The following is a 20,851-nucleotide window of genomic DNA, read 5'->3' as shown; positions in this document are numbered from 1 at the left end:
CTCATCCCGAATCATATGTTGTTTTTGATTTCTACCATTTAACAACATGCTTTGGATTAGCTACTTCTAAAAAATTAAATACTCCTTCCTTCCCTGATTTAGACGAATATTCAGGTTGGAGTAATATTTCAAAATTTTCGGTTAGAGAGTTGCAAACTCTATTGCAAAATTCGTCCTTTAACATATCCAGTTTGAATCCCAAGGGTTGGTTGATGTGGCACAGAAGTGCAGATTCGTGCCAACATCGTTTTCTGGGTTAAGCTGATTGTTTTACACAAGACAGGGCCGATCCCGGTTTTGAGAATGACCATTCTGTCACCACTTATTCAGTAGGCAAATTATGTCAGAATTGGCTCAGACATTCTACCATCTATCTAGGCTGACTGACGATGTTGATTTAAATGATTTCATAAAAGGTCCGACTAGTGGTAGATCAAAGAGATGGATATATGCGGTTTATAATGAAATCTGGAAAACATCACAGATTGAGGCGGCTACCCGCCTTAGAGCTATTGATCAAGCTAAGTTAGAGAAGGTGCTTGCAGTTGTAGATAATAGCATTAACACGCTTTCTTCACGCATTTACACATTGGATAATATTGTGTCATCTGTTGTTGACATTGTGCAAGATGAAGTGTCTGCATTATACCATGGTGTTGTGATCCAACAGATTACACTAACCTGTTAGCCGGGTACAGCGGGAGCGATGACAGAAGCTGATTCTCCCTATCCCTATGCAATGGCACACCCTGCGTGTATATCACAAACACCACAGAGAGTAACACTACCAGGGAAGGGGAAAAAAGGGACAAAAGAAACAATAAAGTGCAGCTTTTCCAAAATAAAGTAGCAGATAACTTCGGATATCTGTGCGATGTATAAACTCTCTGATCTCTGGTGGTAGACCAGTTTATATAGCCGCAAGAATCCCTAAGAACTCATTCAAAAACAGTAAAAATAAAGCATAAAAGGAAAGAAAAAAGATCCCAAAGGTAGCAAGTCACTCAAAATACTATGAGTGCAGTTCTATTAGATCCTTTTGCAGTTTATACATGTACTCCTTAGTTACTTAGCACTAGGCGAGACAACAGTTCAAACCATGTGGCAAGAATCTTCTGTTACTTCACAAAAAAGGATTCAATGGCCAGCAAGAGATAATTTCCATAGTCACACTCTTTAGGAACGCGATAAAAGTGCAAGGTTCAAATCCAAAGAAAATATAATCCAGTCCTATAAACAGGTTTATAACCAAATAGTGATTTCCCTAAAGCAAGATATTAAAAATTGTTCGTATCCAGATTCATGAGTCTGTAGAGCGTCCGCTCTTCTTCTGGAATAAACGCGTCTGACAAACGCGAATAAAATTAAAACAAATACGCCTTACCGCGAGGCTGTTCAAATGCGAGCGTACTAGTTGGCTGTCTTCCAGCTGCTGGCGACGCCCGCCTCAGATCCCAGCGCGTTCAGTTTGCGATCGAGGCAGGGCGTGTGCTGAACACAAGGCTGACTGGAATCAAACAGTTCCTTTAGGCATAGAACAAAAGCCACGAAAATAACGGAATTCCTCCCAGATATCCAAGGCGCTTTCCTAAGCTGCAAACACACAGCTTACTCCTAGGGTCAGGTGACAAGCACCGGACTGCACCCAAGGTGCGGTGTGACACATGGTCAAAATCAATTGCGTTCCATTATGCAGTTTGCGTGGACCCTGCAGACGCTTAAGACCGGAAAAGTGCCTTAGAATTACATGAATGTCTCCTCTCTCTTTGCCCCGTTTAATTTAACTGACAAGCAGCGTTTGCTTTCAATGAGAGATGCATCTTTTTCCATGTTACACATTGAACGATTGGAGTCTTTACCATTCTCTTTGGCAGAGGCCACTGCTGCAACGTGGGTATCCACGGATAAAATAACTTTACCGTTTGCTCTTTTTAAATTTACAAATTGTATGAAATATTTTGCCATTGGTAGATACGAGCCTCTTGGTAGCTCCTACCTTCTTGAAGCCTGGTTGCTTCCTTTTACATACAGATGCCTTAGGGAAGGAAAGGAAGTTTATCTCAAAAGTGAAGAGTGCACGGAAATACCAGATCACTCATTATTGTGTAGACATATTCAATTACACGGCTCTTGCAATTAAGAACAGCCAACTTTTAGCCTGTGTTTTGAAAGGTACCCCGTTCCCGCAATCGTCCCCACGTTCACATTACTGGCAAACGGCAGTTATTTACTTTTAAGTAATTAGGAATGCTGTGGGTTAATAAAAGGCATTGCTTATGTGGTTACAGTCAGTGAACGGGTAGTTTGCTGTAAAAATGTTTTGTATCCACCCCCGCATGGGAACTTGGATGTTTCCATCTGGCCGAGAATTCCGACCATGAAGGCAGAGTTCAATGGAATGAGTAGAATAAGAGCCCTATTGTCACAAAAAGAAGTTGCCCTGACTTCAGCTCGTGAAACATTTGTCCTTCATGTAGCTAACACCCGCACAGAGGTGCAAGCTTTATTAAATACTGACCTACTGTTACATTTCAGAGAACTGATTCATACAATCTTTAACGCATCCTCCACATTGGGGCTGTCGCAATTTTTTGAAAGTAGTTAGCAGTGGTCTTGTGACTTTATTTGAAAAGATATTTGGAGTCATTCCTGCTTTCTTCCATTCAATCTTTTCCAGCCTGATTGGTGGATTTCCCGTTTTACTGGCGCTGGCTGCAGGCGTTCTGGTGCTCTTTTGTTTTATTAAAAATGGATGCACATCCTGTGTTCCAAGACGAGCTGTCACGGCTGGCACTGTTTCGCAACAGAATGCTTGAGTACTATGGCACGTTACTGCTAGCCACCTTAAGCGCAGCATATGGATTATCGTTTCGATTTTCCTATTTTACAGGTGTCCAGCCTGTCTTTCATTGCCTGAGCTGCGATTTCGACTGGGCCCTGGATTTGTGTCTCTGCAATATGGTGTCTCCTGACGTGGATTTTAATCATCTCATGAGTCCCTTAGTTGCTTAAGAGTTGCTTTGTTCTGACGGAGGGATTATGGCCTTGGCAGCGATGCATGGAGTACTGGGTCGTTGGAATATATTCGCAGCGGCGCAAGATTTCTTGGCACACAGCTTCATTGAAAACCCACCGAGTTGTCCTCTGATGGTGCTAGAAGGTCCGGTAATTGAAGAGCATGAATGTTCTTTCCCGCTATTGAATTGGATGTCTGAATTATTTTGGGATGATAACAGTGACTTCCTTATGGAAGCTGTTGCTGCTTATTTTGCATATTCAGTCCTAGGCTGAGACCAATCGAGGCCTTTGTTGACATTAAACTTTTTTCGTTATATTTTTTTTGAAATTATGCATAACTTTTCATGTCCCAGACCTATTGACTTTGATCAAAATGAACGCTAAATTGTCATGATGGTGTCAGTCAGTCAGTCAAAACAAGCTTTATTCGATTACATTTAAAATCATAAAAGCAACAAGGCAGCATACATTTAAAATTAATTACAATGTATCAAGTTCAGGGAGTTAAAAGACATTCCGGGTCAGAATCTGTAACAATGTCCAATATACATAGATATAAAAACAATTCACACCAATATGGTTCATACGTAGTATAAAAAGATTGAATATAGTTAAAAAACAAGTAGCAGCAAATACAAGATAGTGAGATTACCCTTCCAGTTGCCTCGGGGATAGCATCCTGGTCCTCTTGCGCATAGCTGCGACCAGGAAGCTAGCAACCCCGAGGATTGTCCTGGTACTACCTAATAACTGTAGGTAAAGTAGAGCAGGGCGTACCTGGACAAAACCTGCATCTCTTAAGATGGGTGCCAAGAACCTCATTCTACTCTCTTTGTAGTGACTACAAAACATGACAAAATGCATGAGGGTCTGCTCAGAAAAATTATCGCAGCTACATGGGGCAGACTCATCAGAAACGCCCCACACAGGAAAATCACCCAGGGAGTATTGGATTATATTGAACCTAAATCTAATGAGCGGATTACGATGAAATGGTCTGCTCACAATTTTTAGATAAGGTTCAATTTGGGGCATTGTCAGGAGGAGGAAGTTGGCTCTAGCTCTGGGTTTAGTTAGTCCTTTCTCCTCCCTTGTTTGGGTTGCCCTCCTCATAAAATTTTCTTTAATCCATTTCAGGTCTTCCCTCAGTATAGTGTTTGGGTGACTAAAAAGGTCAGGCCTGCCAAGTTTGCCCAACTCCCCCTTTACGTATTCCAGCCACGGAATCTTTGAGGCATTATCCAAGGACATACAATCCCTAAGAATAGTGTGGTTTAGTGTGATGTCCTTGTTCAGCCATGTTTTGGTCCAACATATTAGGGGCGCTAATTGGAGCAGGTCAGTAATATATCCCAATCCTAACTCAGTGTGTATTTATAGGACTGGTGTAGATTGTGGAACACCCAATAAGGACCTAAGAAAGTGATTTTCTACTATTTGGCGTTTACCACAGTGAGAGTAACCCCACAGTGGGGCTTCATAGGAGGCTATAGATAAGCATTTGGTTTTGTAAACCTTCAATAATGCCTCCATCGGTCGGGACCCAAGACGCTTAGCGAAACTCAAAAGTGCGGAAGTGGATCTAGTAACAGCTAGAGATTTCGCATCCACCTGTGGGGACCATAAGCCCTTCTCTTCAAATATCACACCCAGGTAGGTAAACACTTGTACCCTCGAAATCCCCTCTTCACAGCAGCTAAAGGATTTCAACTTTTTTGGCCTGGGTCGCCTCCCTGCCAGCATAATATGTGATTTTTTGTTGTTGACTAGGAGGTCTAACGAAGTCATGAAGAGGCCGAATGCATCGAGAAGCCTCTGTAGCCCCACCCCTGTGCGTGCTAAAAGCAACGCATCGTCTGCGTAGAGGAGTACGGGTACTGCGGACCCCCCCACATAGGGGATGTCAGGTGTGGACCCCTCCAAGGCTTTATCTAGGGAATTAATGTAAAGGGTGAAAAGAAGTGGGGCTAAAATACAGCCCTGCCTCACACCTCTTCTAGAACTAAAGGGTCTGGTGGTGCTGCCTTCACGATTAGTTCTAATGGTTGCTGATAGATCTGCATGAAGTGCGGCCAGAAAGTCTACCAGAGGGGGGTCAATCCCAATGCCAGCCAGTATGGCCCATACCTTGGCCCTATTGACCAAGTCAAAGGCCGAGGAGAGGTCCATAAAGGCCAAATATAAATGGCCCTCCTTTGCCATAGTGTATTTACTGACCAGCATGTGGAGGTTCAAACACTGCTCTATTGTACCTCGTTTCTCTCTGAAACCATATTGTAGGTCAGAGAGCACCCCCTTCTCCTTAATAGTATTGCCTAGTCTATGTAAGATGACTCTGCCAAGAATCTTTACGGCAAAATCGATTAGCGAGATCGGCCTGTAACAGGCCGGATCAGATCTGGAGCCCTTCTTAAATATAGGGATAATGGTTGAGGTGGGCCAGGTTTTTGGAAATCCCTCATTAACAGTTGAATTAAAAACATTGGTAAGGATTTTGGCCCAAAGTGATGACTGGGCACTGTATAGATCTGCAGGGACACCGTCTGGTCCTGGGGCCTTATGTTTAGTCATTTCGTCGATTGCCCTAATGACCTCAAATTCCGAAAAGGACAGAGGAGATGCTTCAGTGAAAGGCTGTTGGGGACGGAGTGTAACTGGCCCATCTTCGCTATTATATATTTTACTGAAGTGGTTCACCCAGGCATCCTCGGGTATCACACAATCCAAAACAGTGTTATTTGTGGTGGCAAAATAAGGGTGATTTAAAATCATCCAGAATTGTGAACTGTCTCTCAGTACACTAACCGATGTTAAGTTGTCCCAGGCCTCACTTTTTATTGTTTTTTTACGTGTCTCGGTAGCCTGCCTATATTCTTTTCTGAGCCGGCCCACCAACTCCCTATCTCTTGGCTGCTGTTTAAGAGCCTGCAGGAGAACATTGTGTTTTTTAGAACACTCCCGGTCAAACCATCTGGGGCTAGATGAGTCCGCTCGTATCTTTGTGGTCGTCAGGTCATGGCTGATTTGTGTGCATATAGAGGTGAAAGAACTAATAATAGCAGTGCCTTCAGATGTACTGTCTGTGCAAATTGTAATATCAGCTTGTCTGTTATGTATAAGGTTGTCCATAAAGCTATCAGGGACGACCTTAGACCGTTTTAATCTGCGGCCCTGCTCCCTAGTGACGAGGGTATCACCACGGCTCCCCAGACGCTCAACCTGGGTGACAATGCTGCTACCCATGTCCAGGGTCAAGACTATAGGATTATGGTTACTGAAGGGGGAAGTACACAGTGGTGGTCATGATGGTGAGATTTTGTTTTTTGGGTGACGAAAAATATTTTTTTTTCTCACTTCCTCAAATTTGAACTAACTTTAATTCTTGAACTTTGCATTTAAAAAATGAGCCCCTTATCTTATCTTATCTTATCTTTTCTTATCCGTGCTCGGATCATGGGGGGGGGGTACATATAGATATGCTTTGCCTATATGCTGTATTAAGTTAGCATGAGCTTATTAGGAGCTTAAACGCCATTTTACCTTACTGCTGCCTCTGCACACGACACATAATTGTTATTGTAGCTTTGAGCCTAGTAGAGTGTTTTGATTCACACACGAATAACATGTTGTTACTCTGATATCAGCTTTGCTTAGTGAGCCGTGTCTGTACAGTGAGTGCTGAAGCCTTCAAGGATATCTCGACACAGTTGTTGTGAGGTCTGATCTTCACACCTTCCTAGACATATCATACCTGCAGCTGCGGTCAAATTCAGGCTTTAGGCGTGTTTTATATTGCAATGCACAGAGCATACACAGACACTAGATGGTGCTTTGCATGCAGAGAGCTGGTGGAAGATGATGTGATCCCTTACCACTAAGATCTGAGGTATGGGCCCGCCCTGCTAAGACCCAAAGAGACCTTCTTAGATATAATATAATATGCTAGCTAGGGAGGGTGAGAATTAGGTGTTGTTTAACCCTATTCATTTTAGCATTTTAATATGCTTTCACCTTTTGCATTCTATGGACTAGTAACTATGCTGATTACTTTGTTTCTTATAATATGTTTGCTTGTATTAGCTAAGATACTGCATTTGAGAACACTGCATTAGTAAATAAACATTTCAAATGTGCACGCGTCCTCCTTTACTCCTTGTTCTGGATTGAACTAATTGTATAACGAAAGAGTGTTCATGTGTTCCACGTTACCTGAGGTATTCTAAGTCCATGTTCCGGTTTGTCTAAGCATTTGGAGTTTGTAATGACCAATGAGACACTGTAGCTAGTCTGGTAGGGGATTGTGGGTACTAAGGTGAGTTTTGGCACACCCTAACTCACTAAGGTTCCAAGTCTCTATGCACAGTTCTGTAGGAGAACGGAATCCCTGCGACAGAGGGCGCTTCGGGGACCCTGGAGACTGGTAAGAGGGGCGCGCCGTAGCTGAAGCCCGCACGCACTGATAAAGGCCCACAGCGCCCGGCACTACCGCAGCGAGAGCGTGGACGGTCGAGCCTCCTCAAGTGCCCCGGGGGCACAGCACAGAGAAACAGGTCAGAGGCTGAGAGGCCCGGAGTCGGAGCCCGCTGAAATGAGATAGAGCGGCGGAGTGCAGCGGCCTGCGCCTCGGCCCCTGCCTGATCGAACATCATCGTCGAAGGCCTGGGGGGGGCCCCATTGCTGATGTCTATCATCTTCCCCTGCCCCGCACCCCCCCCCCACCGGCTCCCAGATCCTGCGGTGGGCCTGTGGCTACCTGGCGGGGTGGGGCTACGTCCGGGGCCGGACAGGAGATCGCGGCGCTCATCCCCGGCCACGTGGCGATTCCGGACAGAGTGCAGACCGGTGGAGAGGCCCACATTAGAGAGGGAAAGGGGGCAAGTTTGTGTGGCGTTTGCCCGAAGAGCAAGAGAGAGAACTGCCCACCCCCCTCCACCCACAGAAGAGGAGGTGCAGTGCGAGTAGGGAGACCGTCAACATGTGTGGGCTCTCAGAGAAGTCCGATATAGGGAAAAAAGAAACAATCACCAGGACCCATAGGCAGGGGACCCTGGACCGATACGCCGCGACCCAGCCCCAGGCGGAGGCAGCACCCTCCGGCTCCCGCTCGGACACAGAGCTCCTGATGGGGGCGATCCAAGCATCCAGGGCAGACATACAGGAGTCCCATGCAGCATTGGAGGTTAAGATTGGAGAGGTGGGCTCGGAAGTAACACTACTAAGACAGGACTTCTGTAATTTGACGGAATGGGTGACCACAGCGGAGACACGAATAGGCGAGGCCGAGGACACACTCACTACCCTTCAGAAAGACATAGCAGACCTCCAGGCCTCTCAACGCCAATTACTATGGAAGGTGAACGATGCCGAAAATAAGGCTCGACGCAACAACCTTCGCTTTGTGGGCTTTAGGGAAGGCATCGAACGGACGGACATGGTGTCCTTCCTCCACACCTGGTTGAGGAAGACCTTCCCCAAGACACAGTTCTCTAATTGCTTTGTGATCGAACGCGCACACAGGGCGCTGTTGGTAAAGCCCCCGGAGGGAGCGAGGCCAAGGCCGGTCATTGCACGCTTCCTTAATTTTGCAGACCAAGATCTGATATTGCGGGAGGCCAGAAAGCTGGGGATGATCCGACTAGAGAACACACATATAATGATATTTCCAGACAACATCCAGGAGGTGCAAAAACAAAGGCGCTCCTTTGACCTGGTGAAAGCAAAATTGAGAGACCTGGAGACTGTCACCCTGGCACCTGCAGAACCCAGCCATATTGAAGGGTCTTAGAGCTGATGTCAAAGTCAACATAGCCGAAAACGAGGGTTCGGTCTCGTCCAAAGTGATCTTCTGGGAGGCCTTTAAGGCGGTCATTAGAGACAGGGCCCAGAATAGGTTGGTGGAGGAGACCCGGAAGGTCCAAGGGGACCTTGAGACACTGGAAGCCCGAATATTGGAGCTGGAAAGGGAATATCAGAGTTGTAAAGACACGGGGACCCTTCGTAGACTGATGGATACCCAATATCTGTATAGAGACCTTGTAACGGGAGAGGCTAAAACACAGGCGATGGCGACACTACATTGCTTGTACAACGTGGGGGACAAATCAGGAAAACTGCTGGCATGGCTGAGTAGGAAGGAGAGAGATGCTCGGTGGATAGAACGGGTTCGAGACACCCAAGGGAACCTAACGGGGTCAGACGTTCTAATTGCAGAGGCTTTTGCTATGCACTATCAATTGTTTTATGAGGCGAGAGACCTAGGAACGCAGGAAGATGCCCTGAAATATATGGTTATAATAAATGGGTCAACCCACTAGTACTGGGACTTTTTCTTGATGCGACTGCATGGTAAATTGAATATCCGTACTCTGTTCATTCAACCAGAGATGAAACAAATTCAAGGTTTCTTCAGAGCCAGTCCAAATCATCAAGACGTCGTCTATGTATCGACGCCACATCTGTAATTGTGCCTGGTGTGGGTTGTTTTGATTCAGGATAAATTTCTGCTCAAAATCTGCCATATATATAATGGCCAGATCCGGCGCAAATGCTGCCCCCATTGCCACTCCCTTGGATTGTACATAGAATTTGCCCTGAAACATGAAGAAATTCTTTCTCATTGCGATGGTTAGCAATTGGATAATAAACTTATCATGACATGTTTTGAATTGTATTATTGCGAAAAGATATGGTAATTAATTTACAAGGAAGGATGTATATTAAATAACATTCCTTGAAGTCTATGTTTAAGAGGTTAATTTTTGCTGATTTGTTTGTCTTATGCTGTTCCATCTGGGACCCCTTCTCATATACCACTGAAATATATGGAGCATCTTGAGCTCCCGGTGCTGGCCACCACAGACCTCGATGACCTAGAGGCTCCCATCACGCTGGATGAAGTTAAGAAGGCCCTAGCTAAACTGTGTGCGGGGAAGTCCCCTTGCCCGAATGGGTTCCCGGCAGAGTTCTTTAAGCGAACGGCAGACCTTCTGGCTCGCCACCTACTGGGACTTTTTGAGGGGGCGATACAGGAAGGGGAACTTCCTCCCGATCTCCGCATGGCCACGATCATCCCAATATTTAAGGAAGGCAAACCACCAGATGAATGCTCGTCCTATCGCCCTATCTCCCTGTAGTGAAGTGAAATTATTGGCGACGGTGCTAGCGCTCAGATTGCGGAGGGTAATCCCGGAATTAGTCCATCTGGATCAAACTGGGTTCCTCCCGGGTATGGCCACTAGATTCAACCTCAAACAGACTCACAATTGGCTACAGGAGGTAGTCAAGAGAAGAGACCCTCACTGGTTCCTTTGGCTCAACACTGAAAAAGCGTTCGATGCGGTCCATTGGCCCTTTTTGGAAGGAGTCCTGGTGCGGCTCAGCTTTGGTCCAAAATTCCAGCAGTGGGTACAGCTACTATATACAGACCCTAGAGCCAAGGTTAAGGTGAACGGGATTGTATCCTGGGACTTCCCAGTGAGGTGGGGAACAAGGCAGGGATACCCCCTGTCCCCTTTGCTTTTCACGCTGACGATAGAGGTACTTGCAGCGGCGGTCCGGCAACATACGGACATTAGAGGTTTTCAGCTAGGGCCACTAGATGCCACGGAGGAGAAAATATCCCTCTATGCTGACGATGTCATCTTATACATAACACACCCAGAAACGATGATACCGGTGCTCTTCTCAGAGCTGGTAAGGTACGAAGCCCATGCAGGATATAGGATCAACTGCCATAAGTCAGTCCTATATGATCCCAGGGGACAGGAGCAATGGACGAACCTCCCAGAAAGGTTACAGACGACTGCTGAGGGCTTTACATACCTGGGAGTGTTTGTGACGCTCTATAGGGGCCGCTCGTACGACAAGAATGTCAGACGAATAATACATAATTTTATAGAGGATTCGAACAGATGGCTGCTTCTAACTCTCACGCTCCTAGGCCGTGCGGCCATGTTTAAAATGATGACGCTGCCCAAGCTCCTATATGCGCTCCGAAATGAATATTACCCTCTCCCCCGAAGGGTGTTAACGGAAACAAATTCGGAAGCCCGCACCTTTCTTTGGCTAGGCAAGCAACCAAGGGTAGCACTGACGACCCTGCAGAGATAACAATACAGTGAGGGGATCTCACTCCCTAGCATCGAGGCTTATTACTGGGCAGAACACTTGGTAGTCATCAACGACTGGTTCCACGCCCCAACCATACACCCCATGTATGCACTAGAGAGATCCTCTACGGGCACCCGCCCGTACAACTATTATTTATAAGGGGGCAAAGGGAGGGGGAGACTGCTGCCTGCCACTAGACTTACATTGATGATTTGGAACCGAGCAACTAAGAACATAGGCTGGGAGAAGAGACCCATCAGACAAACGCCCTTGTGGCAATGCACTTGGCTGCAAGAATTGAATAAACTGAAGGGGTTCAAGAAGTGGGATGACATAGGGATCCCGACGCTTGGAGATGTGACCGCAAAGGGGAAACTGAAGTCATTTCCAGCTTTGCGGGCGGACTTCGGCCTGCTCAGCACGCAATACTTTAAGTACGCACAACTAAGACATGCTTGGCGGGCGGAGGAGATCCCGGAGGGCACACTCCCCGAATATGCACCTTTGGAGGGTCGCCTTCTACAAGAACAAATACTGGAGAGAGAGGTTTTGCTTACATATAAGACTCTTATGAATAACATGGCAGATGACCTGGGCACCCTTAGAAGTAAATTGGAGAGTGATGTAGGTGAAATGGACACGGTAGACTGGGATACTGTTCTCATGCATCCAAGGGAAGTAGCTATTAAATCCCGGTTGAGGCTAATTCAATGTAACGTACTTCATAGGACCTATTTTGATAGGGTGCACCTCCGCAAAATGGGAAATGTAGGAGATACGAACTGCCTAGGATGCGGTCGAGATGGGGAGACTTCTACCACACAATCTGGTCCTGTCCGATGATTCAGGTCTACTGGGTGGAGATTCAGAGAGAACTGAGAGAGGTATTGGAAACTCCCCTGCCAATGGACCCTAAACTGGTCCTGCTGGGTATGACTAACGATGTAGATCTCGCACGCCCGCTCCTGATCTTCCTGGTCCTGGCCCCGGTGGTAGCGAAGAGGGATGTGGCAGAGAAATGGGGGGTGGCCACAACACCACAGATAGAGGAGTGGCGGCGAGGCCTGGATCTCTATATGGCAGCTGAAAGGGTCACATATAAGGCACGGGGCAGCCCCAAGAAGATTGGCAGAGTCTGGAGCAAATGGAGGAAATACCTTGGCCTTGATGGGGGATTGTGAGTGGAGACACGGGGGAAAGGCGCGTCCACAGACAAGAGGGCACCCAAAGGCAATCTAGTATGGAACTACTGACTTGGGCCCAGACAGTGCTAGTGAAATGGTCCGGGATGGATAATGATGTACTGCTTTTATTGGTGCGGTTGGGTGGGTGGAGGGTTGAAGGGTGGGGTGTGTTGACCTATGATGACATGACTGTAATATTGTTACATGATAAAATGCAAATAAAAATATTTTTTTTTTAAAAATTGACAAATAACAAACTTACTGTCAAGTTACATCGTTTAATTGATGTGCACCTAAAGGTAAGTGGCCTGTTTCAAATGTAATCCAATGTGAGTTTCCAGGTCCACTTTAAGGTACTTCTTGAACAGAGCATCATGACAACTTTCAGATTGTTAATCAAGTCAAGTCAAGTCAAGTCAAAACCACTTGAAATGATTAATTAAAATCATAAAAGGTACATAGTCAATTTACAACACACAATTCATGGTAGAATTAAAATATTACAAATATTAAAAGTGCAAAGTATTGAAATTCATAAAATACAGTTTAAAAAAGATGGGGATCATACATTCATGTTTAGGCGACTTAGTTTTTTCAACCTACCAGCAGCTACAAAGTTACTCGCAATATTAAAAATGTTCCAGGGGTTGTCCAGCAATTGTAAATACAGTAGAGCAGGCTTAGCCTGTAGAAACCCCTTCCCCTTTAATAATGTTATTATAAATTTGGCTCTGATTTCACAGTAGTATTCACAAAAAAAGCATAAAGTGCATTGTAGCTTGTGTTGAACTACTGTCACAGCTACAGGGTGTGCTATCCTCAGGGTTACACCATCCTTCAAAGGATCCCAGAAAAAATTGAATCAGGTTAAAGCGAAATTTAGTTAGCAACCAGCGATGGTATGGCCTAGTTACTAACTTTAGGTAGGGCTCAATGGATGGTGAAGTAATCAGTAAAAAATGAGCCCTAACAAGAGTTTTTTTTAATTCCTCTCCCTCCCGATCCAGGGACCTTTGGGACAGGAATTGCACTTTAACCCAGTTGATTTCCCCTCTCTAGATACCCTCAGGATTTTCAAAAATATCTACGCGCCCGAGTTTCGTAAACATTGTTTTCATATAAAAGAGCCACTGTATGGCCTTCCCCTTTTCTAACCTGACACAATCTTTTATAATCCGTCGATTTAACATCAGTTCCGGGTTAAGCCAAGTTTAAGCCAGTTGATAAGAGGGGCCAAGCCTATCTGATCAGATAAAAACCCCATCCCCAATTCCTGGTGGGTAGCGAACGTAGGTGATGATTGGGGAATCGATAGGAGAGAGCGGAGGAATTTGTTTTCCACCTTTTGTATCTCTTCCACAATTTTTATATCCCCAAATGGCTGCACCATACAATGCTGCAGCCTGGCATTTCGCTTTATAAATAGAGAGGATCGCTTCACATGGCCTTCCCCCTAGCCAATGGGCAAAATTTAAGACAGCTGAAGTTGATCTTCCCAATACAGTTTTTTTTGCTGAGAACTGGGGAGCCCAGGAGCAACGGTCATCTAACAGGACCCCTAAATATGCAAAAGCCCTAACCTTTGTAACTTCCACCCCCTTGCAATAGAAAGGCCTTACTTTGTTTTTGCACAACCCCATGGACATGGTATGAGATTTCCCACTATTTACTACCAGGTCCACAGAGTCCATAAACTCCCTAAAGGCATTTAATAGTCTCTGAAGACCTATGGGGGTGCGGGCTAATAGGACCGCATCGTCCGCGTATTGGAGAACCGGGATGGTACTGTCCCCGATACGCTGGACGTCGAGGGTAGCAGGGTTCAGGGATTTAACTATGGCATTAATGTACACAGTAAAAAGTACAGGGGCCAATATACATCCTTGTCATACCCCTCTACCAGATTTAAAATGCCTCAAACAAGTACCAGCATGAGACAGCCTGACTGATGCCAACAAATCTCGGTGTAGGTCTGCTAAAAAATAGACCAGACCGGGATCAACCCCTATATTAAGTAAAAGCGTCCACAGCTTTGATCTGTTAACCAGATCAAACGCTGTGGATAAATCCATAAAGGCCAAGTACAAAGACCCCCTGGATACCACTGTATATTTATTGATTAACAGGTATAGATTTTGGCACTGATCTATCGTACTTCTGCCAGGCCTAAAACCGTATTGGAAATCGGTTAAAATACTATTGTCAGTCACCCACTCAGAAATCTTTGTCAATATAACCTTGCCCAAAATTTTGACGGAGGAGTCTATTAAGAAATGGTCCTGTAACATCTTGGGTCCCCTCTCTGCCCTTTTTTAAATACAAGTATAATAATAGAAAGGGCCCATGAGGCAGGAAACCCTGAAGTAACCGAAGAATTAAAAACATTTGTTAGAATGTTTCGCCCATAATTTAGAATTACTCTTATAAAGGTCCATAGGGACTCCATCCGGGCCAGGGGCCTTATTGCTCGCAGACTCAATTGTCGCAAGCTCCACCTCCTCCTCCTCAAACACTAATCTAGGGGTGGTTGGGCTGCTGGTAGGGGTTACAAATGGCTCAAATGTCACATTACTTGCATAAATATTTTTGAAATGAGACAGCTACTCCTCCTCAGGGATATTCATTTCCAATAAACCATTCTCATCCCCTGTAAATAAGGGACTGTTTACAATCGCCCAAAACTTAGCGCTGTCCTTAAGGACTTCTTTTGTCATTCAATTTTCCCATGCCTCTGTTTTATTTTAATTTTTGCGAATTTGTAAAGTTTGCTTATATTGTTTTCTGAGGCTAGCTATCAAAGTGTTGTCCCTAGGTTTAATTTTCAGCAATTTCATCAGTTTTTGGTGAGCCCTTGAGCAATTTGAGTCAAACCATCTTTTCGCTGGGTACGATATTGGACTAGTAGTGACAGTTAGATCCTGGGCGATCTGCTTACAAATTATTTCAAATGCCGGTATAATTTCCCCATCCCCATTTTAACATTCAATACATTTTCGAATTTCAGTGTTAACCTTTGCATTCAGGCTGTCAAGGAAGTGATCTGGGACTATTTTTGCCCATTTTAGCCTCTTCCCTCGCTCTTGAGTTTCGATATGACTAGGACCTTTACTATTTACCGTGATATCTGCGAATGCTGAACCATTGTCTAGCAATAATATCACCGGGTTATGGTCACTGAACGGGGAATATGTAGCATTATAAACAATACATGCCCTAGTAGAGCAGGGGATAGGAATATAAAATCAATAATCGTCTCTCTTTCTGGGACCTTAAATGTTGCTACCCTCTCTTTAGTGTCCACAAAATTTGGTTCGTAGAGGTCAGCCGAAGTCAAGAGTTCTTCCAGGGCCTCCCCCTTGTGTGTGTGTGTGTTCAAAGTGAGGCAATGGTGCGTGGACCGGCCTCTGGTTTGTCTTAATACTACAGTCAGCATTACATAAAAATAATATAGACAAAAGTGGTTTGCTGTGATTTATATAGATCTAAAAATCTTGACGCAAAGCGGAGATGTTCGTTACAATACTTACATTCCTCCGCATTAAAAAGGTGATTAACAAGGTTTTTGTGCTATTCACATTAGTGATTTCTACTATTAGACAATTTGGGGTGGCAACATCTAATATTTTTACCACTCCCTTCAGTCTTACTGAGACAAGGAGCATCAAACCCCCCTTAGCTCTCCCTGCTGGTGTTGGGTGGGCTGGCTGAAAGTAAGATTTAAAACCGTCCACCCAGAAATCATTTTCCTTATCCCAGGTTTCCTGGAGGGCAACAACCTCAAAGTCTGCTACAAGCTTTAGCCAAATCGTATCGTTCCTTTTGGAACGAAGGCCTGGTATATTTCAGCTCATCAGTCGATGGCATTTAGCACCCACGGGAATAAATTCATGTTCAGGAGAGAGAGGCCGGGAGAGCCCCTGTATGGGAATTAGTCGGTCAATCTCATTTAAATGAGACAAAAGTGAGAACCTATTAGATAGTAACAGAGAATCGTGTCTCGGCGAAACCTGGGGACACAAAGATCTAGAGATATGAGCAGGGTCTGTGTTAATCTTATCCTGGCTAAAGTCCCTAACTGTGCTTTTACGGGTTGGCCAGTCTGACGGTCTTGTGTTTTTGCCTAACCCAGGACCAAACCTAGGGTGTTCCTTGAGCCCTCTTATGGGGGGATAGAAATAGCCCAGGGATAATGCCCTAATTTTACCTTCCTCTCTTTGTAGATCGGAGGCGTCCCACAACAGCCGAGGGGCGTCGTGGGGATTGTTAAAAAAATTACAATAACGCAAATTTCCTTGATTGTGTTCTGGGTACAACCTAGCCAACCCTCTCGTCTATAATATTTCCGGAAATTTCCGAGCCACCAGTGCAATTAAGGTTGCACCATTTCTTAGTTGTGGCTAGAAGAGCTTCTGTAGATTCAATTTCGCCCTCCACTAACGGTGGGAACCTTACTAATACTACCACCAAAGGGGCTGCTTCAGGGGGTAGGTTAATACTTGGTTGGATAACAGTTTTTTCCCTGTGCTGTGGGTTCCTAACTAACCCCTGATTCCTGCAGGAATTTTGTTTTCTTTCCAACTGCACATTTCTGGATTGGCTAAACTGAGGGTCCTCAACCCCTATTTTGCCAATAGTTCCCACTGACGAACTATGTCTGGACTTATCAGCCTGTAAGGGACATTGTGCACCATGACCTCCCCCAAGACCCTCCGCCTTCCCCATGAGAGATTCAGAAGAACATGAAGGGTATCCAGTAGTTAGTACTTGCCCTGTAGAGCAGTTATGCATATTTAAAACTGTATTAATCCACTCGTATTTGTCCAAAAGGTTAGCAACGCAGGTATTCAGGGTATCAATAATGTCCTTAGCAATAATAGATGAGGCCTGCTCAAAACGGGATGTGAAAAGTTCCTCCGTCATGACCCAGACATTAGATTGTGTAATACTTGTTAAAGCCAGGCTCCGAGTCTGTGTGGGATTTTTGGCCGCCATAAGTGTGGCAGGGTATACTCAGACGTGAGTCCCTTGCTCACTTTGCCACTGGATTCAAGCAAGCCGGGCTGAAGACGGCTGGAATGCCAGAAACCGGTCCTCGGAAGCTTGTTTCCGGTCCAGGGAAGACATGGCTTGGCAGTTCGGGCTGGACTGTTCCCATGAGGCACAGGGTCAGACTGATTTGCATATAGCCATGTACTGGGGTGGCAGAGTGGGCTAAAGAACGGTGATGGATCAAACCCAGATCTTTTGACTGGGTGTGAGTGTTTGATTGACTCAGATGCTCCGTCCATCACCACCCCCTTTTGTTATGATGCAAGAGTGTCTGCATCACAGGCAGTGTAAGAAATGAAGGCGGGCACGACATATAGCAGAGGGCGCCCTTAGTCGCACCACGGGCAGGAGCAGCCAAGGTGGAGAGGCGTCCTTCCATGGTGTCGCCACAACGGAGGGTCACGCCCATGACTTCATCGGAGGGCGCCAAGGCCCCGCAAGGCGAGGGATCGGCCTCTTTTCCCTTCACTGAGCACCGGAATCCATCATACCGGATTCGTACAACCACCCTCCCACCCTGGCAAGAAGGAAGAATGTGGCGGAATTTCTTGCAGCAGAAATGGGGGCTAAAACCAATGTGGACCGATTTGCTGGACTTTCCCTTTGGAAGGGGGTTGATTAATGTGGGCACTGGGCAGGTAGGAGGGGGGACTGACCCACTGGTGGTCGAGGACCTTTCTGCCATACCCTGGGATGCCAGAAATGTAACATTTTGGGGGACTCTGCCTGGTGGCAGGTATACCACCGCAGGGATAGACCATGAAGTTACTAATAAAGGTATGCCCTTGGTTGAAGGTGTGGGCGAAGGATAAGGTAAAGGGGGCCTGCTGGCACTTGGCATTAACCTTTCTGAAATGTTCCTTTGTAAAGGAAGGTAGAGATACTGATGTGTTGCTTGCCCAATCGATGAGCTGTTCTTCTACCCTATGTCCTGCTTCTCAAAACAATTATGCATGATCTGGCTGATCTTATGAACGGTGTTTTCATAACAATGTTTACTTAACTATGACGAAGGTTGTCACATCATTTCACAAGGAGTTGTGTCTATGTGATTAAAAGTCTATGCCCTTGGTTAAACCACATTAACGACTATTGTCCATCTCCTTGGGAGTGATGCAGTGGGGCGCATCAAGTTGCACTTGTGAGCGCGCACTATTGGGTTACTGTCCCAGGATAGTGTGAGTTCCATTCAGGTTACAATCCTTGTCAGGGTAAACGACAAAAGTCATTACAGTAACCTGTCAAGCATAACTTAGAGACACTGTGTAAAGTATGTATCCAGCACACAGACAGTAGTAAATTGAAAACACAATAGAAGTAAAATCCCAAAGTCAATTTTGGCTAAGGTTTAAACAGGCATTTCGGCTGAAGCGTACTCAATGTACTGGTTTACCACAGCCCACTGAGAGAATTGCATACATAAAAGAAATAAGTATCGCCTGTTCAGGGCCAGAAATATTGCTGAAGTCAGAATAGAAGAAAAAACAAAACTTTGGGTTCTGATGATGACAGACATTTATTTTACATTCCTTGATCAAAACAGATGGTATTCAACTAATCTCGAAGGCCAATAGCTTGAGTTTGGGTTTTTGCTGGTTACTGATAAGGGTTGTGCTTGCAATCGAAAATCATGCTTAATTATAGCATCATATTGCAAACTATTGCACCCTGCGGGCTCAGATGATGGCTTCCCACTGCATCCTCGTCTTCTAATAGGTGCACTTGATCTGGATTTCAAAATCCACAGTTTTGCTGATTTACAAACATTTCCATGCGATGCACGCTCCACACAAAAATGTATTTGGTTCAAAGTATGGACCTGAAAATGTTTACAATTAGCAAAAATGTGCCAACATTTTAAGTTATTAGGATGGAGTTCATGTAGGCAATGGAAACATAATCCAAGAATGCAGACCCCGGTCACTCTGCACTTATTACCATGGTGTAGTTACATTCTCATTATTATACAAAGACCTCAGGATAATCCAACCTGCTCTTATATTCTGACATCACATTGTACAAAATGACATCACATTTAACATTATTAATACTAATGAAAATACACAGATTGTACCTTCATACAACATGTTCACTAAGTACTATATTAAATGATGAACAAATAAATACCTGATAGATTCGATAAATGCCTTTAATTTGTTACAAAGAAATCATGGAAAGCTTATACTGAAAATGGTTCTGACGGAAACGGCCCCAGTGGATGACAACGTGTGACTTTGCACAACTCTTTGGATTCACATCAGTTCGATAAGATCTCTCGGGTCGAGTCGGAATAACCAGAAAAAAAGGTTATCTAGACCTTTCATAGATGTACAGTGGAAGCTGCCAAACATGTCACAAGTCCTTCCCATTAACAGACCATGAGGTGCTTTTATTTTCATGCATTTTTTCCAAATATGAAAGTATTTACGAAAATACATGGAGCTTATAAAAGTGTAACATTTTTTGAAACCATGCAATAACTAACGCACAACCTTACAATCTATATTTCGATGCCTCAGGATTTGAAACAATGTTAGTCCACTGATAAGGAAATTGACAAGTCAGCAAAAATACCCTGACTGAGTAGCCACGCACTCCCCTTTTCCTGCTATAAAAGCAGCCGTGCCGCTGGTCACATCCATTCACCGCCACCATGAGGGGAATCATCCTAGCCCTTCTGCTCGCCCTTGTGGGTAAGATGGTCCTTCTGCTCCTGTGATTGTGAAGATTTGGAAGTATCTTGTTAATGTATAATTTTTTTTAATGTTTTGTATAGCTCACCCAGATGGCTATTTTAGAGTGTTTGTTGCACAGGAGTAGAAGTGACTGTGGGGCAATCAGCAGAAGTATTTTGTAATTTAAATTATTGTAATTCAATTAAATTCAATGTTATAAAATGATCAGCAACACTGCATGAGTTCTGTTCTAAGTTTTTTCTCATCTGTCCACTTGATATTTCTCCCCACAGGCAGCGAGCAGCTCAACTATGGTATGTATTTTTTAATTATAAGTGTGTTTTTTATCTCATGGTATCTTACTGTGTTGAGTGTGTGGTTTGGTTCTCAAATGCTAGGACACATGTTGGCCTCAGGGCTCATGTCTGTGTCTTCTTCCAGAACCTATCTTCAGTGAAAGTAAGACCTACGTCTTCCAGTACGAGGCCATTATCCTGAATGGATTACCGGAGGCTGGCCTGGCCAGATCTGGAATGAAACTGAACTGCAAGGTGGAGATCAGTGGATTCGCACAGAAGGCCTATCTCCTCAAGGTAGGAATGAATACAATGTGAAGCGCACAGTGATGAGATGCAGCAAGGTGTTCACAAGCGCAAGTCCTCCACTAACCTCAGTCTATTAGACACATGAAAGACTAGTATGTGGATCAGGAAAGGCAGCTACTTCTGTTACTCTGCATTCAATAGCCATAGCATTTTAGAAAAATATGTTTTATTCTGTTCATTTGATACATAGTTTTGTTTCAACTAACTCTTA

At 44.8% G+C, this 20,851-nt stretch overlaps 1 protein-coding gene across 1 annotated transcript in view; it reads left to right on the top strand.

The window, feature by feature from the left end:
• Positions 1-19,928: 19,928 nt before the first annotated feature.
• The window catches only part of LOC144756133 (vitellogenin-A2-like), a 65,460-nt gene continuing 64,537 nt past the window's right edge, over positions 19,929-20,851 (top strand). Inside the window, exons 1-3 of the mRNA XM_078645698.1 lie at positions 19,929-20,053; positions 20,329-20,349; positions 20,477-20,628. Coding sequence (XP_078501824.1) covers positions 20,014-20,053; positions 20,329-20,349; positions 20,477-20,628 — 213 coding nt within the window. The 5' untranslated portion in view covers positions 19,929-20,013. The remainder of the gene's footprint in view (positions 20,054-20,328; positions 20,350-20,476; positions 20,629-20,851) is intronic.

This window comes from Lissotriton helveticus, chromosome 1_1, assembly GCF_964261635.1.
Source record: "Lissotriton helveticus chromosome 1_1, aLisHel1.1, whole genome shotgun sequence".
Taxonomy (NCBI): domain Eukaryota; kingdom Metazoa; phylum Chordata; class Amphibia; order Caudata; family Salamandridae; genus Lissotriton; species Lissotriton helveticus.
The sequence above is the reverse complement of the archived record's forward strand: the minus strand, read 5'-3'. Positions and strand labels throughout refer to the sequence as shown.